The following is a 26,542-nucleotide window of genomic DNA, read 5'->3' on the forward strand; positions in this document are numbered from 1 at the left end:
TAGGATCATAGTTTTTCATAAGTATATTCAGATATTGCATGGCTGTAATATATTAAATATGGACAATATAGATATTATTGCATTAAATAAAGCAAATTATACAGAGATTATAATTATTAAGATATCTGTATAAGAGTAATACTGTATTCCTTCAGTTTTTTCTTAAAACATAACCGATTTAGAGTTATTTATAACAGGAGGCAACACATTGTATTCCCTAAACATTGATGTTTCTATGCCTTTCACTCCATACTTTACTGAATTAGAGTGAGAGGGATATATCCTTAATGATCCTCTAGTTTCATATCCATGAATTTCACTAAAATGGGAGAAGTTAACAGTAGAATGGGTTAATTTCCTGTCTAGCTTATACATAAAGACTGCTGTTGAAAATGCAATTTGTTTATGGAATGGCAGAATATGTGACTCTGAAAAAACTTCATGTGACGGTTTGAGGAAGGGGAATCCATACCTGATTTTGATGGCTCTTTTTTGTAGGATTTCCAAATTATTAATGTAATCTTTCTACATATTCCCCAAATAAAGTTTGTGTATGTTAGATGTGGGTGGATCATTGCATAATATATACCCTTCAGTTGTTGGTGAGAAAAATTACTGTATCTTAATCTGTGCATTATTCCTATCAAAGGGGCAATATTTAAGAAAAAGCTCGGTAAACACTTGATAGGGAATCTGCCACCTGGGCGACCGCCCTAAATGCAGAGATTGATTGATTGATTGATTGATTGATTGATTGATTGATTGATTGATTGATTGATTGATTAATTGATAATTAAAACTGAGAGGACTTTTCTTCTTGGTGAAACTTACAACTTGACTTTTCATCCCATTCATACCATTGTCTGCTGTCCATCTCACTGCGTTGTTTAAAGTTCCACTGCAGCCGCTCACAATCCTGCAACTCATTTACTACTCTATACAGTATAACATCATCCGCAAAAAGCCTTAGCTGTGATTCCAGTTCTTTACTCATATCATTTATTATATATAAGAAAACATAAAGGTCCAATGATAGCGCCCTGCGGGACTCCACCCCCACCCCTTCTAATCATTGCGAGATCAGATAACACTTCACCTACTCTAATTCTCTGAGTTATATTTTCTAGAAATGTATCCATCCGTTCAACTCTTCTTTTGTCTAGTCCAATAGGCTTCATTTTCGTCAGTAATCTCCCATGATCTACCCTATCAAAAGCTTTGGATAGGTAAATGTAAATCATTGATTGATTGAGGAAATGTAAGGGTCTATTCTGCCCGAAGGTAGGTCTGAACCTCCGCAGAGGTGTGTCTGAGCCGGAGTTTACGTACGGTAGAGTGGCCAGTTCCTTTCCGCCCCTTAATCCCCTTACCCCCCACTAACAGCGCGTGGCAACCCATCCAAATCTTGACCACGCCCAATTTTGCTTAACTTCGGAGATCTCACGGGATCCGGTGTTTCAGCACGGAGATTGGGTATATTTTATCCGATAGACCCAAAATACTAACACAAAATAAAGCCTCGCTTAAATTCAGTTTTCTACGAGAGAAGTTATATAGAATTTTCTTCTTATTCTTGCGTTAGGGCATACTAGGGACCACGTTCCAATTTCAATTCTTCATCCTTTGTTGTTGTTTCTTCCAGTATTCCTTCATTGTTTCACTATGTTTTTTCTTTCTTCAGAGCATTTTGTGCCGGTTTTCTTTGCCTGCCTCCCTTGGAATCCTTCCATCTTTAAAACTTTCTTCCTGAACATTTTTTGTCCATTACTTCTTCTTCTCTGATGTTGTTTCTTTCCAAGTCTTTCTTGATCTCTTGAATCCAGCTGGTTGTTTACTTTTTCTTCCAAAGATACGCGAAGATGTTTTTATTTAATCTATTGTCGTCCATTCTGTAAATATGTCCAAAACAATAGGAGTCTCCTCTTCTGTACTGTTATAGATATGTTTTCTATGTTCTGATAAATTTCGTTATTACTTCTTAATTTCGAAACTTCTGTAGTTTTATAACCCTCAAGGAAATACGTGTGAAGCGCGCGTTCCACAGCAACTGCCAACCGAGCGCTTACCAGATACAAACAGGAACAACGGGTAGGTTCTGTCTGACAAGAGAGCATGAGAATTCTAAATATGCCATTGAAAGCAGGCGAAAGGCTAAAATCGAGGAAGCATGATCTGACGTCACTGCATGCAGCATTGTTTCCAACATTGTTGCACACGTTTGTGAGTATCCAAACACGTCTCGTTGAATCAACAAATCTGACATTTCGTGGACGTATATTATATGTTCCGCGATATGGGTAAATCTGCTTAGCAAGTTTTTAATGTATCTATAATTGCACTCAAGTATATGGAGTGGGGGAATGACGTCATGGTGGGCTGTCCAGGTAGAACAGCTGTGAGCGCGCTCCGACAGTCAGATAGTGAGTGTGGTTGGAGGACGTCGTGTGCTTGAGCCATGGATATTACCGTGCGGTGCTGCTGCCTCCTAGCGATCCTCCTCACAGCTGTCCGTAAGTCACATTGTTGTTTAAAGAACATGCTAAAAGTACCAGATTCTTTACTTCTGCAACAAACTAATCAAACGAGGTCCGGTACGTGTGGAACTTCTGACGCCTGAGGCTCAATTCCGTGCCAAAGCCCCCTGAGCAACAGCGAAAACGATTTAAAAAAAGATGTAAAATGTTTGGTAGGGAATTTGGCTTTGTACATTGTTTGGACAGAAAGGCGAAACCTCCCAGTAGTCGGTGCTGTGGTTAATATTACGCGTTTTTATAACACCTGTTTATATTCTTTTAATAATTCGAACAATATTGTCTCCGAATGAAAATATTTATTGGTACTTGTAACGAGATAGAATAACTGGCTCATTATCTTGTAAATGTTGTGTTTTTAGTTCACGGTTCTCAGTGAACAATATTGAATGTAGAGGTGTCGAGAAATAAGAATCTGCGCCCGGAGTGGATTGGTCATTCAGTGGAGCGAGGTTGCGTGACAGGTGTGCAGTAGTCGACTGTTGTCTCGATATTCCGAGCATTGGACTAGTGAAACCCAATAATAATAATAATAATAATAATAATAATAATAATAATAATAATAATAATAATAATAGTAATCCACAGTACCCGTCTTTGTGTATTTAGGACACTTCATTAATGAACTAGCTGCCGTGTACGAGTTAGTAGCAGCAAGGATATATCGTGGAGATGACAAATAAAAAGCACACAGTCATTGTAATGTTATCGTGAAGTTTTAGGACATTGTAGGGCTAGATTTTAATGAAGCTTGTAGCTATTTTTTTTTTCTGATAACAATAGAAACGTAGCTGCTGTAGTATTTAGGCTATTTGTTTCATGATAAATGGAATATTTTCTTCTTAATCTGCTTACCCTCCAGGGTTGGCTTTTTCCTCGGACTCAGCGAGGGATCCCACCTCTACCGCCTCAAGGCAGTGTCCTGGAGCTTCAGACTCTGGGTCGGAGGATACAACTGGGGAGAGTGACAGTACCTCGCTATGCTGAACAGCGGCCTTGGTGGGGGATGGGAAGATTGGAAGGGATAGACAAGGAAGAGGGAAGGAAGCGGCCGTGGCCTTAAGTTAGGTACCATCCCGGCATTTGCCTGGAGGAGAAGTGGGAAACCACGGAAAACCACTTCCAGGATGGCTGAGGTGGGAATCGAACCCTCCTCTACTCAGATGACCTCCCGAGGCTGAGAGTGGACCCCGTTTCAGCCCTCGTGCCACTTTTCAAATTTCGTGACAGAGCCGGGAATCGAACCCGCGCCTCCGGGGGTGGCAGCTAATCACACTAACCACTACACCACAGAGGCGGACATGGAATATTTTAATACGTGTTTGTTAGGCTATCTTGCATCTTTGTACGTATAGAATGTTTTTGTTTCCATTTCGAAGATATTTTATCCAGAAATGGTCATTAATCGCATGGTTTTGCTTTTATTTTAATTTCCATTAATATTTCATATTTATTGTACATTCTTTTGCTATGTTTTGAATATATTTGAATAGTTTTTCTCCACGTTCAGTATTTCCTTTTTAACATCCATCCTTATGTGAAGGAGAAGACCAATCACCCCTACGAAGAATTGCAATCATCTGCTCCATATGCAAGGTCCTGTTTGAAGAATTCAGTTCTCACTGGAGGCAGGAGATGACAGTGGTTTAGCGATGTTGTATATTTCAAATATTTTCGTGATTTCAGCTGAGGTAGAAAGGACATTTGCTGTGTGTGTGAGGCTCTGTTAGCCTACAGCCGCGAGAGTTTCAGTGAAAACTGACACATAGCGTTGAAGACCCCCTGAAACACTGAATCGAACCCAAGAGTTAGAAAAACCGGGCGAGTTGGCCGTGCGGTTAGGGGCACGCGGCTGTGAGCTTGCATCCGGGAGATAGTGGGTTCGAATCCCACTGTCGGCAGCCCTGAAGATGGTTTTCCGTGGTTTCCCATTTTCACACTAGGCAAATGCTGGGGCTGTACCTTAATGAAGGCCACGGCCGCCTCCTACCAACTCCTAGGCCTTTCCTATCCCATCGTCTCCATAAGACCTATCTGTGTCGGTGCGACGTAAAGCCATTAGCAAAAAAAGAGTTAGAAAATAACTTTAAGTATTAACAGGGGAGAAATAGTACGGTTGTACCCTTAAGTATATAAGTTTACATGGCAAGGAGTATATATAAAAGAGAACGTAATTTCTCACATTTTCGATATGTTGATTTTTCCCCAACTTTCATGATCCTCCCCTTTCAATCGCGAGTCATCAGTGAGTAAGCTTCACCACCACCGGACTTGTTACGATCTTATCTTCGTACCACCAAAGATACGTCGCTAGACTTCAAGTGTCTCTATGGTGTTAGTGAAATCACTCGTCTGTTGTCTCGTTCTTCATATTGTTCATACCAAATAAGAAGTCAGCTCTGTTAATCTCTACTTATAAACCAAATGAAACCGATCTGTTCGCCTCTGTGGTGTAGTGGTTAGTGTGATTAGCTGCCACCCCTGGAGGCCCCAGTTCGATTCCCGGCTCTGCCACGAAATTTGAAAAGTGGTACGAGGGCTGGAACGGGGTCCACTCAGCCTCGGGAGGTCAACTGATTAGAGGTGGGTTAGATTCCCACCTCAGCCATCGTGGAAGTGGTTTTCCGTGGTTTCCCACTTCTCCTCCAGGCAAATTGCTTCATTTAAGGCCACGGCCGCTTCCTTCCCTCTTCCCATCCCCCACCAAGGCCCCTGTTCAGCATAGCAGGTGAGGCCGCTTGGGCGAGGTACTGTTACCCCCCCCCCCCCCCCGACCCAATGTCTCACGCTCCACGCTCCAGGACACTGCCCTTTGAGGCGGTAGAGGTGGGATCCCTCGCTGAGTCTGAGGGAGAAACCAACCCTGGAGGGTAAACAAATTAAGAAAGAAAGAAAGAAAGAAAAGAAACCGATCTGCTAGCTACTTTTAGTGTGCCTATGTCCTGTTTTCCGGGGTAAACCTCTGCTTCATCTGCCTGTCAGGTTGTATTTGGAAGATGGTGGGTTCGAACCCCACTGTCGACACTCCTGAAGACGGTTTTATCAGAGCAGGTAAATTCTGGGGGTATACCTTAAGTAAGGCTACGATCTGTCTTACTCCATTGTCACCATCGGTGTAACGTAAAACAAATAGTAAAAAACAATAATAATCTTCCTCCGCTGTTCTCACATCCTGGTGGGATCGTCGATGCACACACTACGACCGGATGGTCTTCCTGAGCCTAGCCCTGCTTCATGTAGTATGTTCTATCTGAACGTGATGGGGAGTTTATTGGGACAAATTCAAACACCGAGAGGAATTTACCAAACCCTCAAGGCCGGGAATCGAACCTCGGATTCTTGTTAATCGAGGGTCTCGACGCTAAACATTCAGTCAAGAAGCGGTACAAAACACGCACATCTATTTATATAAAAGAAGAGTTTTGTCTGCACAATGCACCGAATTTAAAAAGAATGTTAGTTTTGTATCTGCCATGTCCTCAGTAACAAGGACATGCACTTTTTAATTTTTCGTTATCTCTGTCTGAATGGATGTATTGTTGGGAGATTAGAAGAATGCACGTGCCCGGTGAGGTACGGGGCGAAGGGGTTTTCACCAGCAGAGCCAGTGACGCAATGGTTACCATAGTAACTCCTCTACTACCCAGGAGACTTTATATTATCTTCTACTGGCAGCTCTTCGCTCTTGTCAGTTGTAATCCAGCAAACTGCAATGTATGAGTCAATGTTTTCGTGTAGCAGATAAGAGCCGATCTGTCTGAGCAGAACAGGAAGTTCGTGCTTGCAGGCCACATGCCCCATTCTTCTCATCTCTACACAGTACGCGCATCACGAGAAAGTGGCTGAAGAGAATTCAATGAAAATCGGTATATAAAGTCCACGAATGAGACACTGTAATCTAGGCTATATTGAAAATCCACAGCCTATTTCCAGTCATTCGACCGGGTCAGGAATGGAGTTAGGCTAATGAAGCCCCCATCTAGCGGCGAGGATAGGAATCGTGCCGGTTGCCGAAGCCTGTCGCACTCCACTGGGACAATGATTAATAACTGACAGATGAAATGAAATGATATTGGAAAGTGTTGCTGGAATGAAAGATGACAGGGAAAACCCGAGTACCCGGAGAAAAACCTGTCCCGCCTCCACTTTGTCCAGCACAAGTCTCACATGGCGTGACCGTGATTTGAACCACGGAAATCTATGCTATAAATAATTTATTTCACGCTGAGTGAAACTGTAGTTTAGGGGAAAGCCTAAAATTCACTTTACAAAAATCTATGTTATTAGTGGACCTATCGATAAATACTATATAACTAAAGTTGTATAGAATTAAATTTCCGATAGTTTATGTCGTATTCATTTTACCGTACTGTTTATGATAAAGATATTCATGAATTTCGATTTTTGTTGCTAAGTCCATATCAATGCCGAGCCACGAGAAATAGGATGAACAGGATTTAATGAAAATTGGTATGTGAAGTCTGGGAATAAAGCACTACAGTTTAGGCTATAAATAACTTTATTCAAGCTGGATGAAATGCCACTTTAGTACAAATATAATTTATAGAAATCGAGGGCATACGTTGATATTATTTTCCTTATCGCCCTTGCGCATTTTATGATGTGTTTAAGAAAGTCACCGTTTACAGGGAAATAAATGGTGAACTGGTCATTGGTTAGACGTCGTGCTGTTAATTTTCTTGCACTACCTCCTAACCTGTGTGTGCCCTCTTGTGACGTCAGTATTGGTCATGACTCGACTGCGTCATTTACATCTCGTAGCCATGTTCCTTCGTTATGTGTACACGTATCTCTGAACACAATTTCCACGAGAGCTCTAGATCAGTCGAGCTCCTCGCTTTTATTGTCTGATATCCCTTGGTGAACTTTTGTTCTATTCCGACCGCGACGACATTAGGTTTGGGACGCCCTTCCTGTTTTTCTGTTTTCGTAAGCGTTGGTAGCCTAGTTGTACTTTCCCTCACCACCAATGATGTAGGCCTATTGTGTTTCTAACTAGACCACAGCAGTCTGATAAGAGTTACCATGTCATCATTTTCAAATGCAGGACATTCTGTTTGAAAATGCCCGACTTTCGGTTAAAAAACAAGACGAATACAGTCAGTTAATGATGATAATGTCGATTATATTGTAATTTTATCTGAGACTGCAAAAGATTTCGAGAAGATACTGAATGGTATGGACGGAGTCTTAGGTAAGGAGTAGAAGATGAAAATAAGTCCAAAACTAAAGTAATGGGGTGCAGTGGAACGAAGTTAGGCAATACAGGTAATATTAGATTAGGAAATTAAATCTGAAAGGTAGTAAATGAATATTGTTATATGGGTAGTAAAATAACTAGCGATGGCAGAAGTAAGGAGGACATTAAATGCAGACTAGCACAAGCAAGGAAGAGCTTTCTTAAGAAAAGAAATGTGCTCACTTCGAACATTGATATAGGAATTAGAAAAATGTTTCTGAAGACTTTCGTTTGGAGCGTGGCAAGTGGAAGATGGACTATAACGAGCTCAGAAAGAAAGAGAATAGAAGCTTTTGGAATGTGGTGTTACAGAAGAATGCTGAAGGTGAGATGGATAGATTCTGAATCGAATTGGTGAAAGGAGATCGATTTGGCTAAATTTGACTAGAAGAAGAGATAGAATGATAGGGCACATCTAAAGACACCCAGGACTTGTTCAGTTGTTTTTTTGAGGGAAGTGTAGGCGGTAAGAACAGTAGAGGTAGACCAAGGTATGAATATGACAAGCAGATGTAGGATGTAGTAGCACATGATAGGGTGGCGTAGAGAGCTGTATCAAACCAGTCCATGGCCTGATGACTCGAACAAAAATGATCTCCATTTAGGGCAGTCACCTAGGTGTCAGATTCCCTACCACTTTTTTACACAATATTTTCTTAAATTATTTCAGACAAGTAGGAAATTTAATTGAACATCTCCCTTAGTAAATTATTTCAATCCCTAACTCCTCTTCCCATAAACGAATATTTGCCGTGATTTGTCCTCTCGAATTCCACCTTTATGTTATGATCTTTACTACTTTTAAAAAACTAGATTCAAGCTTATTCGACTACTAATGTTATCCCGCGCCATCTCTCCACCGACCAGCTCGAAACATTCCGCTTAGTCTAATATTAAAAGGAATTGAAATAGTTTTCGTTGAAATTGTTGAAGTTGTGTCGGTTGATACCCGTCGACATCACTTACTTTTCAGAGCATTCTCTTCTTCTTCTTCTTCTCCTTCTGCCTCCTGGCCTTGAGATCTGGAATGGCCTAGTTTTACGGCAGGATGCCCTAAGTAGAGGCATGTGTTGGTTGGTAGTGTAGAATGGTGTTTGTAGATGAGAAGAAGTTTGTTTATTAGGCCTCGGATGTTTAAGACATAAAAATAGCCCAAATAAGCAAGCAAATAAGACCTCAAAAGTGACGAAATATGACCTTAAACGTGACGAAATATGACCTCAAAAGTGACGAAATATGACCTCAAAAGTGACGAAATATGACCCCAAAAGTGACGAAATATGACTTCAAAAGTGACGAAATGTGACCTCAAAAGTGACGAAATGTGACATTAAAAGTGACGAAATATGACCTTAAAAGTGACGAAATATGACCTCAAAAGTGACGAAATATGACTTCAAAAATGACGAAATATGACCTCAAAAGTGACGTGACGAAATGTGACCTCAAAAGTGACGAAATATGACCTCAAAAGTGACGAAATATGACCCCAAAAGTGACGAAATATGACTTCAAAAGTGACGAAATATGACCTCAAAAGTGACGTGACGAAATGTGACCTCAAAAGTGACGAAATGTGACCTTAAAAGTGACGAAATATGACCTCAAAAGTGACGAAATATGACCTCAAAAGTGACGAAATGTGAAATGTGACCTCAAAAGTGACGAAATATGACTTCAAAAGTGACGAAATATGACCTCAAATCAAAAGTGACGAAATATGACCTCAAAAGTGACGAAATATGACATTAAAAGTGACGAAATATGACCTCAAAAGTGACGAAATGACGCTTAAAAGTGACGAAATATGACCTTAAAAGTGACGAAATATGACCTCAAAAGTGACTGAAATATGACCTTAAAAGTGACGAAATATGACATAAAAATTACAAAATATGACCCGAAAAGGATTAATCTAAATAAAATATGGCCATTTTAAAATAAGTTATAAATCGAAACGGCAATTCCTTTGATACATATTTGTTAACTAAATTCTTTATTACTACTTTCATATTAATTTTCTGAATATACATGTTTAGCAGTTATTCACAGTCTATTGTCCTCGATTCACTTATCAAACATTTGTGAATACGTACCTATCAAGTACTAAGTTCGCTAAGATTGTCAGATCACACAACATTTTAAAGGTCAAAACATGTTTGTACCCTTCATTGGTGGTTTGAAATACGAAGAAAAATAGAAATCAATCAATTTTTTTTAATATTTTGGAACGTTGAAGCCCGGATTACATTAATATTTCTCAAACGCGTTAAAGTGTAAATTGAGCACCACGAAACGAATTAAGCAGATGTCTTTCGATACATCATGATAGGACGGCTCGGCATGTAGTGCAAACTCGCATCACGTTTTTATTCTTCTCCGCGGGTGGTATTGAAGTGTATGACAAGATTCATCTTCAAAGCATCAGGCGCAAAAGACCTCCGATTATCACTTAACACATTCTTGTAAGAAGAGAAGCCCCTTTCTACGTCGCAAGACGTTATTGGTGCATATTTAAATAATGTTAAATCACTGTTGTTGAGTATAAACTCATCTTGAAATATACTGGTATTTTCTCCTCTAAGAACATCATTTATCTTGCACACACAGCAGAAACCGTCACTTCGATTAAGCACATTTTACAGTTTCCATTTTACACTGACGCCAACTATTCCACGTGATTGTTGTGGTGAAAGTTCACAACACTTCTCACAATTTCAATACTTGCATGAATTTCTAAGCTAGCAGCTTCTAAACGAGTAATTGCACTAGATATAATTCCAAAGTTCGACTTAATATAATGCCAGACTTTCTGACAAACTGTAGGAAAACAATTCCTACGTAATCTTGACAGAAGAGGCAGAGTATTCCTTTTGTATTAACTACAGATGTGATACGGAAAAGCAGTTTTGTAAATACTAGTTCTCATTCGGAAAGTTGAAGATGATTTTGCACAGCTACAGCTGTCATTCAACCGCCGAAATATGACCAAAATATGACGTTTCTATGAAAATAGCTCAAAATATGACCTTGTGACAAAAAATAGCCAAAATATGCATTTATACGACAAATAAAAATCACGTAATTGTGACTATAATCACCTGATTTGCATCAAAATCAAATCAGACAAGAAAATAGAGACAAAGAAAAAATATGACTTTTCCTAAACATCTGAGCCCTAATTATTATTATTCAATAGGATTAAGCGGTGGGTTATCAGGATATTCTCACGTAATTCATCTGTCAGTGAACGACGTACTGTATGTGGAAAACTTTTTGAATGTCGAATTAACGAGACCCGTATTTGTTGAGAAAGCTGGAGGAATGTCGTTAGCTTTCTCCACTCGCTGATCATAAACACGCATTCAGATCTGAAAATAGTGGACAGTTACGTAAACACGTGCCAGATGGAAATAGCTTCCTCCGAGGATGCAGTACGGGGGAGAGAAGGAGAGCAGCTGTGAGCTTGCATCCGGGAGATAGCGGGTTCGAACCCCACTGTCGGAAGTCCGGAAGGTGATTTTCCGTGGTTTCCCATTTTCACACCAGGCAAATTCTGGGTCTGCTAGATACAGAATTTTAAGGCAAATGCCTATTTCGATCCTTAAGAAATAACATGTTGACGTTTCATGATAAATCCCTTACATTTATAGAGTTTTATAGCGCCCTAAAATGCCTATTTTGACATTTAGAGCTTATTTTACTATTTTAGTGCCTAAAATGTCTATAATGAAGGCAAAATTTTCAATTCATCTAATGAAAATGTAAGTTTAAACTGACTGAAGTGTTTATAAACTTCAGTGTTCAATAGGTAGGGGATAAAATATGGATAAGTGGGCTAGTGTACTGCAGAAGAATCCAGGTTATTCAGTGCTGAAAAGGGTCGTTGGCTGAACGATCAACGTACTGGCCTTCGGTTCAGAGAGTCCTGGGTTCGATTCCCGGCCGGGTCGGGGATTTTAACCTTAATTGGTTAATTCCAATGGTACGGGGGCTGGGTGTACGTGCTGTCTCATAATCATTTCATCCTTATCACGACGCGCAGGTCGCCTAAGGGAGTCACGTAGAAAGACCTGCACCTGGCGAGCCGAACCCGTTATGGGATATCCCGGCACTAAAAGCCATACGACATTTCATTAGATCATTGATAGTGGAAAAGTAGACTTAACCTACTGAAATTTAACTGAAAAGTGTAGGTAAATTTTCCTATGCCCCTCTAACATCCGTGAGTGTGATTTTAACAGACAAAAGACATAACCTGACTGAAAAATTTGGAGATTTTTATTATTATTATTATTATTATTATTATTATTATTATTATTATTATTATTATTATTATTTACAATTTTGCTTTACCGTACGTCGCATTGACACAGATTGGTCTTATGGCGACGGTGGGAGAGGAAAGAGCCTAGGAGTGGAAGGAAGGGCTTAGGGCTTCTGACCCCAATTTGTCAGGTTCGATTCTGGTTCAGTCCCGTGGTATTTGAAGGTGCTCAGATACGTCAGCCTCGTGTCGGTAGATTTACTGGCACAAAAAGGAACTCCTGCTGGAGTAAACTCCGGCACCTCGGCGTCTCCGAAAACCGTAAAATTAGTTAGTGGGACGTAAATGTTTACCATTTGTCTGTCACTGCTGTAACGTGGAGAAACGTTAGCAAAATCTGTGCATAATAACTTCCAGTCAGTAACCGGGTCAGGAATGGAATGGATGAAGCCCCATCGTGCGGCGAGGACAGGAATTGTGCCGGCTGCCGAAGCGTGTCTCACTCCTCTGGGGCAATGATTAATGACTGACAGATGAAATGAAATTATATTAGAGATTGTTGCTGGAATGAAAGATGACAGGGAAAACCGGAGTACCCGGAGAAAAACCTGTCCCACCTCCGCTTTGTCCAGCGCGCTGCCGCCTGAGCCACGGAGTCTCTGTACATTATCATAATAATAAGGTTCTCAGTACGACTCAGTCTGTGCTTGTTTCAGCAACCACCCAACAGCTTTTCAGCGCTGCATAATACACTAATCTACGACACAAACAAACGAAGTCCTGACAATTTTAGTGAAAGAGGGCAAAGAGAAAGAAAGAAAAAAAAAAACCAACCATTCCAGCGATTTCTTGGCTTTGTTACCTAAACGATCAACAATGAACCACAAGTATCAGTTCAATAATTGAGCATACAAAGCTCTACAAAAATGTAAATAAAAGGACCGCTCAGTAACATTCCTTGTGTTCGCAGTTTGCAATTTACAAACAACCTTAAAACTGGAAACTAAATTTTAAGATTAATCACGTAACGCTATTGAAAATGCATTATATATATTCTCATCAATAATCTTATTAAAATAACAGTGGCGGCTGGTGGTATCTGAAGCTGGGTGTTGCACAAATATTTTCAGTGCCACATTTTTATAGCTTACAGAAATAACAAGAAACTCTTATCGTTAAGTAATGAACTACATTCCTAATAAAACTGTAATATATCTGGCAATTACAACCCAGGAAATAAGAGGCTTATTATACAATGTAACTATAGTTACTGTTAATAATAACGTATTGGCTTTACGTCCCACTAACGACTTTTTACGGTTTTCGGAGACGCCGAGGTGCCGGAGTTATTTTACATGCCAGTAAATCTACTGACACGAGGCTGATTTATTTGAGCACCTTCAAATACCACCGGACTGAGCTAGGATCGAACCTGCCACGTAGGGGTCAGAAGGCCAGCGCCTCAACCGTCTGAGCCACTCAGCCTGGCACAGTTACTTTTGCCTCACTTGAATTGAAAATTTGCCGCCCTGTTTTTCATTGAAGCAAGATGTTGGTAATATTGTGGGTGGTCTGGTATGGCGTGGAAGAGAAATTACCCAGCAAGTTGGCCGTGCGGTTAGGGTCTCATAGTTGGGAGCTTGCATTCGAAGTATAGTGGGGTTCGAATACCACTGTCGGAAGCCCTGAAGATGGTTTTCCGCGGTTTCCCATTTTCATACCAGGCAAATGCTGTGGCTGTGCCTTAATCAAAGCCACGGTCGCTTCCCTCAAACTTGTATCCCATCGTCACCATAAGACCTATATGCGTTGGTGCAATGTAAATGAAATTTGTAAATTAAAAAAATTTGAAATTAATTACCTTTGCGAGAGGAGAGAAAGTAGGAATGAAGTAATCTCCGCAGAGTGGCGCAATCTAACGGGGACATTTGGAACTGTTTCTCGGTAGGGGACTTACTAGTCTCGTGCAACTCCCTGAGACCGATATTGGCGAGCGTGCTACCTGAAGCTATGCGGGCTTAGGCTCGTCCCTGCTGAGGTGCATTGCGCCGCGCTGTCCGCTAGAGAGTTGCCGTAGGAAAGCAAACCCCCTAAGTTTGATTCGAAGCCGGCAGCGTTTGTTGGTCCATTACGAAGCATTAGTACAGCGAACGACTGAAGATGGTTGATTTTAACATGTTTTCGAATACATGTTAGGTTTATTAAACTAAAACATTAGAAGAAAAGACAACACATGAAGTGCAAAATTACTGGGAGTTGTACAACCATGCAACAATACCACGCACCGCCCCTGTAAAATAAACATATCCTTTACAATACTGTACGTCATTTACATGACTGATTTAGCAGTTATCGCTGTTTTACTGAAAGCGGAGAAATGCAGAAATGGTTTAAATACATCACGTGGGGATAAAAGAACTGCACAACAGGGGAAAACAACTCATGTCGTAACTTAACTTACGAAGCCTGTCATCGTAAATTCAAATAATGTAGTATGGGTAATTCTGCGCCTGTTTATCCTGTATTATTCATAAGGTAACTATTGTTCGTTTTAGTTCCCTTTGGGAACAATGCCTACTATTATTGTTTAGCAATGATGAAAACTTTTAAGTGGGGTCACCCGATGGGTTGCCTAGTGCAATATTAGTGCGTCATGCGAAACTGATTGCCTCCCCGAGGCTAGACTCTTGCATTTTGGAGCTCAGACTCCTGTGTATTGTACCTGTCCGGAGCAATAATGCTCTTCTCCATGTAATTTTAACGACTTGGTAGGCCTAATTATCTCAAGTTTTCTACCTTATTTCAGGACTTCTAAGTCCCAGATATTGTTACAGTTAACGAGCTCATTATTAACCTGTTCTATTGTTTTGTTATTCATTCAGATTTTCTATCTCTCAATTTTAAGAAAGCAAAGAAATAAAATGTTCAAACTTGTTATGTTAAACGCTACTCTAAGTAATTCCAGCCTTTGAACCCAGGTGCTTCCTATTCCTCTGTGAGCCACGGACAGTCCGTAACAAAATATATAACATATTATGGCGTGTGGCCTTCGGAGAGTTCTGGTGGTCCGTCTCCATGGCTAAATGGTTAGCGTGCTGGCCTTTGGTCACAGTGATCCCTTAACCATAATTGGTTAATTCCATTGGAACTGGGTGTATGTGTCGTATCATCACGACGCACAGGTCGCCTACGGGAGTCAAATCAAAAGACCTGCTCCTGGCGAGCCGAAGTCCTTGGACACATCCCGGCACTAAAAGCAATGCGCCATTTCATTTCATTTAGTTCTGGTGCAGGTTTTTCGTGTTGACGCGTCTGCGAGGATGGGACACACATCTGAGCCATTCAGCAATGGATCCGGACATCATTGCTGCGGAATTCATTCTTTTACTTCTCATTAACACATCTAAGTTTTGAGCGACGCCACGATGGCTTTAATTAGGGTACACCTCCAGCATTTTGCCTGGTGTGAAAATGGGAAACCACAGAAAAACATCTTGAGGGCTGACTACAGTGGGGTTGCAACTAGTGATGGGATAATCGAATACAAAATAATCGCTTATTCGATTATTTCATTTTATTCGATTATATTTCCATTCGATTATTTTTCGATTATTCATTAGAATGAATGAGGCAATCGAACAGTGAATATTTTTTCCATTCGATTAATTTTTTATTATCGACCTGAAACTCCATTAGAATCAATGAGGCAATCGAACAGTGAATTTCTTCATCCATTCGAATGAGGGGCTGCCTGGCCGAGGCGGTAAAGGCGTGCTCGGTTCGCCCGGAAGGATGTGGGTTCAAATCCGCGTCAAGAAGTCGTAAAATTTAAGAAGCGAGATTTCCACTTCCGGAGGTGCACAAGGCCCTGAGGTTCACTCAGCCTACACCAAAAATGAGTACCAGGTTAATTCCTCGGGGGCAAAGGCGGCCGGGCGTAGAGCTAACCACTCTACCCCATCAAGTGCCGAGGTTACGGATAGTGAAAGCTTTTACCTTCCACCCCTCCAAGGGCCTTCATGCCTGTACGAAGATGACTTGGCTTTGCTTTACTCCATTCGAATGATTGAGGCAATTGAATAGTGAATGCTTTCGAAATAATAGAATGAAAAGTGTTGTCATTAACACAGTTAATTCACTCATTTAATTTCAACATTTAATAATAATGTTATTTCCTTTACGTTGCACTAACTACTTTTTCCGGTTTTCGGAGACGCCGAGGTGCCGGAATTTAGTCCCACAGGAGTTCTTTTACGTGTCAGTAAATCTACCGACACGAGGCTGTCGTATTTGAGCACCTTCAAATACCATCGGACTGAGCCAGGATCGAACCTGCCAAGTTGGGGTCAGAAGGCCAGCGCCTCAACCGTCTGAACCACTTTTTTTTTTTTTTTAGAAAGCCGGAACGCAAGAAGAAGAAGAAGAATTTAAGTTTGAAAACAGGTCCTGTGTGTCTGAATTCTACGACACAATCTCACTTTTGTGACAAGATTTCTCTGGGAAAAGTGCATATTCCAATCAAGTATAAATGATATATATTTTCCTTAGATCAATGTTTCTCTTTTAGTCCACATTATAAAGTAACTTGAAGCAGGATAACCAATTCACTTGCAATATGATCTACATAGGGAAGGATAGGCCAAGAACTCCATTATGTTATAAAATCCCAGCTAACCATCACCAACGCCAAATGAAGCACTCACAGTGTTTCGAAGAACATTCTCCACATAATTTGTAAATACAACCACCATTTCTACTTCAGTCTACAAAACAAACACATTTAAGTACAGCAGGCCATATTTGTGATGTTACTACCCAGTGGAATTATGGCAATTAATTTCTTGGCTGCACTACCTAGGAATGTACAGATTTGGGCAATTAATGAAGATGAAGAAGACCATTTCAAATGTTATGACTACACTCTTGCTCTCGTCAAAAGTCAACATGATGGGCAGTTTCTTGTCCCTCCTTCCTCTGGAAACCTCGATCGATCAGTAGAGCATTGCAATCTTTGCGAGAAAGAGGGGCCAGGTCAATTCGTTCCAATTCCTGATTGAATTTGTTGAGAAGTATCAGCTCTGGAGAGGCTCCAGGAATTGGTTTGAAAGTCACATCCTTAAATAATGGAACGTCCTCAAAAATGAACTTTTTCACATCAGGCGGACGATTTAGACGGCAACCCTTGCACCTTTCAGTTCTAGCAGTGGTAACAGTCTTATCTTCAACACTGGCATTTGAACTACAGAGGGATAAGATTACAGGTAGCACTAACACGACAAACTTAACAGGAGCCATTTTGAATTGGGCCACTCGGCCCGGCAGAGAGTTTCAACATTTGGAGATACGTTTGGAAAAAGGCATATTTCTATTTTTCATAAGAGTTCATCTATTCGTTTATCTCAATCGATTATCCATCCAACACACTTAAACCGAAAAATTGATTCATGACGCATCCGAGTATTCTATGCGATACAATTGAAACTCATTCGATTATTTAGATAATCGGATGGAGCTTATTCGATTATTAAAAGTATTCGATTATCCCATCACCAGTTGCAACCCAAGCGCGGTCATCCTCGCTCGGCACCGTTCGTCCTGACAGTTACTACATTTCAGATACAGTATTTAAATGAAGAGGTACGTCCGTGTTTGCAGCTCCCTGCATCTTGAAATGTTTCCTCTATTTTTAGCGCTGCATTATTCTAAAAAGTGCCTGTGGAGGAGGATTATAAATACTGCGCTCACGTCACCAGACCTGCTCAGAAGAACTGTTCACAAGGGAATTGTTTCCGTTTGAAACTACCTTGGATGATCAGTTAAGATCTCCAAGTCCTCTCAGTTTTAATTAGTACTGTTGATGGAGTGTAAGTGCGGTGGAACATCGATATCTCGAATCACCTCGGGAGCTAAATTTTATTTCGAGCTATCGAAATTTCGCAATATAGTGAATACCGTTTGTGGGCATGTATAGCGCATCATATGTATCTATGCGCTTATGCTGAGTACATTATTTTGAAGAGTATTTAAAAATATACAAACAAGCTCTATTTTAGAGCATCACTTTAGTTATAACCCTTATTATAGTAAATTTTAAGACATACAGTAGTGAAAGAAGAAACATACCTCGGTTAACACCTTTGGAAAAAATCCGTTAGTCTCTTCTGCTTATTACTGTTACCTTTTCCTCCCTTCACGTTGAAACTTCTCGTCAATACCACGCAGCCGAGATTCGTAAATGGAGCTTGTCATCCGCGACTTCAGGGGTTGGTTTCGTACAGGGCCGGATTAAGAGGGGGGCTAAAGGGGCTGCAGCCCCGGGCCCCGCGTGCCAAGGGGCCCCGGCTTTTGGCTGAACCTAAAATTGTATTAAAAAGACCTGCTGCTCCACCTCCGTGCATGTATATGAATATTTACGCTCGCAAAATATCGAACACGCGCTCTTCCTTCCTTCTTATCAGCTGTCCGCGTTAATATTTCATCATTGCTAGAATCAAGTCTACGAATCCTCGCTACTTACGCACTCTAATTATTGTAAAGGTTATTGCTGACGACAATTTAAATCTGGCAGCTTGCGAGTACGGTCAGAGGGTGAAGGGGGTGAAAAGGTCTAGAAAGTGAGCGGGAGGGGACAGGGGAAGCACGGTGGAATGCGCATGTTATACTATATCTTTGCATCAGGAAGAGAACTTCCAGTTCACCTCTGATTATTATTGAACCCTTCTTAAGTTACAACTGTAATGTTTTTGTAAAATGGATAGAAAATATCCTAGTGGTGCCAAAAAACGTAAGTTGTGTTTTGTATGTCGATTTGATAGTGATGATGAGACAAATGTAAAATATGTTTTGGCATTATGAAATATTAACATGAAAAATATAGAAAGATTGTAGTCTATTTCAATACTTCCCTATTCATTAATTTAAGTGCAAGTAGTTCTATAACGACTTCAGTATGCTAGTCTTACGTGATGTTACGAAGAAGGGGCCCCACATTTTTAAATAGCCCAGGGCCCCCAAACACCTTCATCCAGCACTGGTTTCGTACGTGTCCGGTAATTAATTCCCACCCGAGAAACAGCGAGGCTTCGCCGATTTTCCGATCACTAGAAGATTTTTTTTTTTTTTTTTTTTTTGCTAGTTGCTTTACGTCGCACCGACACAGATAGGTCTTATGGCGACGATGGGGCAGGAAAGGGCTAGGAGTGGGAAGGAAGCGGCCGTGGCCTTAATTAAGGTACAGCCCCAGCATTTGCCTGGTGTGAAAATGGGAAACCACGGAAAACCATTTTCAGGGCTGCCGACAGTGGGGTTCGAACCTACTGTCTCCCGAATACTGGATACTGGCCGCACTTAAGCGACTGCAGCTATCGAGCTCGGTACTAGAAGTTTTAGTTTTCCGGTTCCCGTCATATTAGCTCCCAGCATCACTGTAACCCTTTCGTTACTTATTAACTGTTCCTCAGTCCAGCTCCACGGCTAAATGGTTAGCGTGCTGGCCTTTGGTCGTAGGGGCCCGGGTTCGATTCCCGGCAGGGAATAATTGGTTAATTTCGCCGGCACGGGGGCTGGGTGTATGTGTCGTCTTCATCATCATTTGATCCTCATCACGACGCGCCTATGGGCGTCAAATAGAAAGGCCTGCATCTGGCGAGCCGAACATGTCCTCGGACACTCCCGGCACTAAAAGCCATACGCCATTTCGTTTCATTTCAACTGTTCCTCACAAACCACAAATACCGTATTGCATAGTTAAAGTTGCACAAAATTCGAGTTACAGACTGTTTTTTGCTTCACGGGAGGGAATATTTGCTTCGAGAAATCGAGAAATTCGTGTAAACGAATAACATGAAGAATATTTTTGCTAGTGGCTTTACGTTGCACCGACACAGATAGGTCTTATGGCGATGATGGGATAGGAAAGGGCTAGGAGGTGGAAGGAAGCGGCCGTGGCCTTAATTAAGGTACAGCCCCAGCATTTGCCTGGTGTGAAAATGGGAAACCACGGAAAACCATCTTCAGGGCTGCCGACAGTGTGATTCGAACCCACTATCTCCCGGATCCAAGCTAAAAGCTGCGCGCTCGTAACCGCACGGCCAACTTACCCCTGTACGTGAGAATAGGATAAATGGCCGGGAAATTGAAGTTACTTCAAGATGCTGAAAATTCGAGTAATGGAAGTTCGAGATATCGAGGTTCGACTGTATCTCGTGGGGATCATTGTAAGGAAAGGTCTCCATTAGGGGAATCACAAAGACGGGATTGTACATAAAGGTTACAGATCTCTTCATATGGTTGTGGTAAGCTTCTAAAAGAAAGGACGTGTAAGTCTCTGGTAAGATCCCAGATAGAGTATGGTTCCGTTGTGTAGGACCCTCACCAGGATTACTTGATTCAAGAACTGGAAAAGATTCTAAGGAAAGCGCGTTTTTTTCTGGGTGATTTCCTATAAAAGTTTGTTGTTACAAAAATGTTGCAAACTTTGTGCTGGAAAGAGGTATGTTCCAAGCTGTCGGTGGAGAGATGGCGTGGAATGCCATTAGACAAATAACCTTGAGTGGAGCTTTTAAAGGTATAATAGGAAAGATCATAATCTATGTCCGGCTCCATGACTAAATGGTTAGCATCCTGGCCTTTACGCAGGTAGAGCCCCATCCTCACCGACGTGCAGGTTGACTATACGGCTCAACTGAAAGGACCTCCACCAGGCCCCTTCCAAGGGAGGTCATGCGCCATTATTATTAATATTATTACTATTATCATAATATCAGACGTGCCAATTCCCCCGATTTAAGCGAGAGACTCCTGATTTCTGGCCCTTCCTCCCTCTCTCCTGATCGCAGGCACTTATCTCCAGATTTTCCTAGCAGATTTAGTATTCCTGCATTTGAAAATCCCACGTTTTTTCCTTGTTCTTTAACAACCTGGAGAGTTGATGCCCAGCGCGCACTGACAGGGTAGATACAACCAGCTGGTCTCATGTATACCGGGCGAGTTGGCCGTGCGCGTAGAGGCGCGCGGCTGTGATCTTGCATCCGGGAGATAGTAGGTTCGAATCCCACTATCGGCAGTCCTGAAAATGGTTTTCCGTGGTTTCCCATTTTCACACCAGGCAAATGCTGGGGCTGTACCTTAATTAAGGCCACGGCCACTTCCTTCCAACTCCTAGGCCTTTCCTATCCCATCGTCGCCGTAAGACCTATCTGTGTCGGTGCGACGTAAACCCCCTAGCAAAAAAAAAAAAGGTCTCATGTAAGGCTTTTTATTTTATGATTTCACATAGTAATTGGCACTGTGAGACTATTGTTAGCATATGTACAAAGACAATAATACAGTTCAAATCAATGCTTCCAGGAAAATATCTGGGGAAAAAAACTTTTAACCTTTAGATGTGCTCAGCAAGGCAAGTGCTTTGAGCATAAATTTAGTTCAGAATTTCTGAAGAGGTCTAAAGCAGTTACGATGAAGAGTTAGTCATGTGTTCTAAAGCTCAGATATATGCAGTATTGGTATTTATCGAACAAAATAAATAAGCGGAATTACATAATAAAGTAGTATAATGTGTCAGTTGTTTCGTAACATGTCGTTATATGTCGTAAAAAGGTCTCCTGATTTTTGAATTTTGAAAGTTGGCACGTCTGTAAATATATGAGAGTTTTGTCTGTTTATTGCTCAATTCTTTTTTTTTAAATATGATATTTCTGTATCAGTCATGTCCACAGTAAGAAACAAATGCATGTTTTACTTTTCCGTCATATATGTATGTATGTATGCACGCGCATCACGAGGAAGTCCTTGATCAAAATTTAATGAAAATCGGTACGTAAAGTCGAGCAATAAGGCGCTACACTTTGGGTTATAAATAGGCCCTAATTTTATTCACGCTGAATGGAATGCTAGTTTAGGGAGAAGACCTAAAATATAATTCTCAAAAATCAATGATTTAGTCATTCTGCCGATAAATACTACATTAAACAAAATTTCCTATAATTTATGTCTTACACATTTTTACCGCACCGACTATGATGACATTTCATTCAGGTATTCTGCCTTTTGGCTGGTCTTCCAATTTTGCTTTCCATAGCCAAGTTTTTAATGTCCGAATATTTCTTTTCTTTGATGTTGTCCAGCATTTCATAACTTTTCCTGCTTTCAGTAGACAGTCCCTCCTCAAGCAATGGCCAATCCAGTTCATTTTTCTCCTAATGATTGTCAATATAGTTCGTTCTTCTCCAGCTGTTCGTAATACCTCTGCCGGGCTGAGTGGCTCAGACGGTTGAGGCGCTGGCCTACTGACCCCAACTTGGCAGGTTCGATCCTGTCTCAACCCGGTGGTATTTGAAGGTACTCAAATACGTCAGCCTCGTGTCGGTAGATTTACTGGCACGTAAAAGAACTGCGGGACTAAATTCCGGCACCTCGGCGTCTCCGAAAACCGTAAAAGAGTAGTTAGTGGGACGTAAAACAAATAACATTATTATTAAGACAAAATGTTCCTTTTCCATTAAAACTTTCATTGAAATTTAGTGCCGAGAGTCTCCGAGGACAAGTTCGGCTCGCCAGGTGCAGGTCTTTTGATTTGACTCCCGTAGGCGACCTGCGCGTTGTGATGAGGATGAAATGATGATGAAGACGACACATACACCCAGCCCCCGTGCCAGCGAAATTAACCAATTAAGGTTAAAATTCCCGACCCTGCCGGGAATCGAACCCTGGGCCCCTGTGGCCAAAGGCCAGCACGCTAACCATTTAGCCATGGAGCCGGACAGAACTTTCATTGATTGTTGTTCAATCGTGTTAACTGGCGAAAGTGGTGTCCTCTTTTTAACAGCACGGAAAGCGTCCGGCCGGATTTTTTAATAACTTTACAAAGGTATTCTTTTTTGGAAGGTTTAAAAAATGATTTAATCTTCACGCGGTATTTAGTTACCAACTTCACCGCCACATTTAAAAAGGCAGCACTTTTTGTTTATAACTATTGTTTGCTTTCGTTTTATTTGTAGGTCAGCATTGTTTGTAGGTTATGTCTGTGCATAAATTGTGTATCAATTGAATTCTGTAAGTTTTATTAAGTATTATTTTGTCGTTTTTTAAAAAAAAAAATCCAAGTCATAATACAAACACAGGGTGAATGTTTTCATTGCTTAACCCGCGAGTGTAACGTGAATGGTCGCTTGTGAGACTTTCTCTCACATTAAAATAAATATGACTTTTTGCACAGTTTTTTGGGGGGGCGTAAGGCTGAAATTTACTACTGAAATGAAACGCAAGTTCTACCTTATATATTTTAGATAAAAATGAAATGATTAGCTGTGTGAGAGAGAGAGAGAGAGAGGTGGCGTATGGCTTTTAGCTCCGGCTGCGGGCCTTCGGGCTGAGCAGCGGTCGCTTGGTAGGCCAAGGCCCTTCAAGGGCTGTAGTGCCATGGGGGTTTGGTTTTTAAGTGTCCGATGACAAGTTCGTCTCACCAGATGCAGGTCTTTTGACTTGACGTCCGTAGGCGACCTTCGCGTCATGATGAGGATGGAATGATGATGAAGACGACACATACGCCCAGCCCCCGTGTCAGCGAAATTAACCAATTAAGGTTAAAATTCCCGACCCCGCCGGGAATCGAACCCGGGACTTCTGTGACCAAAGGCCAACACGCTAACCATTTAGCCATAGAGCCGGACATGATTATCTGTTTATTAAAGACAAAAATTACTACTTAAACATATGCAATGAATAACAAAATAACTTCCGTCCTGAAGTTGTAAAAAAATAATTTCTCACACATGCATTATATCTAGTAATGTTTACGTAAAAAGCAAGGTTTCTGAACACAATGACATTTTCAGAAACAAGAAGTGCTCTTAATACAAATACTAACGCGTAGAAGAGGAGTAAGTTCCCCGCTCCACTTCAAAATAACACCAACGTTATTAGTCGCGCGATCAGAGAATCTCTCACGCAGCGCGCACGGACAAATAGGAACCTTTGTTTTGACTAAGAGAGGGGGTGCTTACCCTTCAAATGTGAATCGCTCTACTCACGGCAGTTATAAACTCAGCTAGAAGAGGGAACAGTCACCTCCCTTTCATCACTGTGAAGTAATATCACAATAAAAAAAATAACGTGAGAGAAAATCATATAGCGACCACTCGCGGGTCACAGTAGACCAACGAGAGAAGCAGGTTCACAACTGAGACTGTGTAGTGTGTTTGCAGTATAATTTCAAACATTTCCGTTGCATCCAGTTTCACCACCATTTGTTGGAGAACAATATATTTTTAGAGAAGATTTAATCTTCAGAAACGTACGAATTGCACACGAAAAAAAACAAAAAAAAAACATTACTGACAAAAGTGATAGCCCAATTGTCTGTGATGAAAGTGAAGCCGAACAAAAGTGATTTAAGGTGCAGTGATTCCATCAGTAGATTGTGTCCTCTTTTCTTAGGTTGGTTAAATGGCATTCCTAGTCATGATTGTCTTTAGGTGAAAAACCTCGTGGTCATCAGCCCATATCGACAAAAAAAACTGTGAAGATGATTATCAAAACGAGGGGCGAAAACATAAAGGAACGGAAGCTTGAAGAGGAACACAAGCGGGAACCATGAAAGCAGGAACGGGGACTGCATTTACATTAGATGCCATAGAGGGCGGTAGTGGCGATTATTGTTTTCAAGGCCAATCTAGGGAGGTCACGACACGAATGTTTCTTATGGAGCCGCCATATTGAGACTGACCTTCATTGTTTGAAGAGGAAGTACAACTGGACAGCCATCTTCTATTAACACTATACACAGAGGGAAAGCATGGAAGGGATCCGACACTTCGAAAAATTGTATTGGTCAAAGAAAGGCAAGGAGCACGAAAAGAGCGTAAAAATGTAGGACTCAAATACTCTAATACCGTCGGGGTCGGAAAAGAAGAGTTGACCACGGAAGGTCGGATAGGATATATGAAAGTGAGGAGCCTGGCACAAGCAAGTGGAAGCAATGCCAGGACACAGCTAAGGGCCCCGTGGTTAAGATCCCCAGCGGCCCCTTTCACTCTCCTCTTACGAGAGGCTGGGGATACCGTTGGTGTTATTCAATCGCTTCCACACACAGGTGGTTGATCGTAGAAGGCTGGTCGCCTTTTCCTCGTGGATGTGATAAAGTCTTTCTGATGATCACAGAACTCATTGTTGTGCCTGATCCTCTAGGTGCCATCCTCTTCTCTTATGGGTCCTAATATCCTCCTTAACTGAGCTCTATTTCCCTGAGTGGGCCCTTCCTCATTCCCATGAGACATTTAGAGGCGTAGAGCAGAGAGGGTCTTATTTCTGAGCTGTAATGTTTAAGATTCATGGAAAAGGTATTTGTATGTGTAAATGCTCTTTCAGGAGTGGTGGACCCCCTCCAACCAACTTGGCTCATGTTTCACTCTCCTAGGTACTTGACTGCAGGCACTCTACCAGTGTAGAGTGGGATCAAGTGGGATCAATCAATGATCTGCATTTATGACTGTAGCCAGGTGGCAGATTCCCCATCAATTGTTTACCGAGCTTGTTCTTAATCATTATCAAAGAACTTGCAAATTTATCGAACATTTCCCTTCATAAATTATTCCAATTCCTTACTCCTCGGCCTATAAATGAATATTTGCCTCAATTTGTCCTCTTGAATTCCAGCTTTATTTTCATATTATGATATTTCCTACTTTTAAAAGCCCCGCTCAAGCTTATTTGTCTACTTATGTCATTCCACGCCAACTCTCCGCTGACAGCTCGAAACATACCTCATAGCCGAACATCTCTTCTCCTTTCTCCCAAGTCTTCCCAGTCCAGAGTTGCCATCATTCTTGTAACGCTGCTCCTTTCTCGGAAATCACCCAGAAAAAAACAGTTCTCGTATCAAGTAGTCCTGGTGAGAGTCCCATTCACTGGAGCCATACTCTTTATTTTAATTTAATTTAATTGACCTTTGTTGATACAACATTTGGTCATCCTCTATGTACAAGGAACACTCACTGCACACATTAAAAAAAAAATTGTCAGTATTATTATTAGCGTATGGCAAGGAAATTATATACATAATATACAATATATACACCATAACAAAAACATTGCTTCACTTCAGGCATTAGTGTTATCTCTTATATCTGAATGTCCAACTTTTCAATCCGCTGTTGGAGATAGGAAGTCTTCCAAACTACGTACCTGGATAAGCCCGCAGTTGACACTCGCTTGCAATGTGGGGAATAGTCTGGCGAGGGGCTCCACAGTCACATTCTGGAGATGGTACAAAGTTCCACTTGTAGAGAGAATCCCTTCACCTTCCATGACCTGTCCTGATCCTGTTCAGTCTGGACCAAGTTGCACGTGGTAGTTGGGATCCATTTGCAATATTTTCCCCTCTGAAGATGTTATGCAGGGGCACGTTGGGAGAGCGGCCTTTCCACTCCTTCAAAGCATTGAAGTTGGTGGACGTTTTCAGAGCAGCATCACAAAGGGGTGGATGTC

At 41.3% G+C, this 26,542-nt stretch overlaps 1 protein-coding gene across 1 annotated transcript in view; it reads left to right on the forward strand.

Annotated features, from left to right (window-relative positions):
• The first annotated feature begins 2,381 nt into the window (after positions 1–2,381).
• LOC136882366 (mucin-22) overlaps positions 2,382–26,542 on the forward strand; it is a 178,108-nt gene continuing 153,947 nt past the window's right edge. The window contains exon 1 of the mRNA XM_067154982.2: positions 2,382–2,510. Coding sequence (XP_067011083.2) covers positions 2,456–2,510 — 55 coding nt within the window. The 5' untranslated portion in view covers positions 2,382–2,455. The remainder of the gene's footprint in view (positions 2,511–26,542) is intronic.

The sequence above is a fragment of the Anabrus simplex genome, chromosome 10 (assembly GCF_040414725.1).
Source record: "Anabrus simplex isolate iqAnaSimp1 chromosome 10, ASM4041472v1, whole genome shotgun sequence".
In the NCBI taxonomy this organism is placed as follows: Eukaryota; Metazoa; Arthropoda; class Insecta; order Orthoptera; family Tettigoniidae; genus Anabrus; species Anabrus simplex.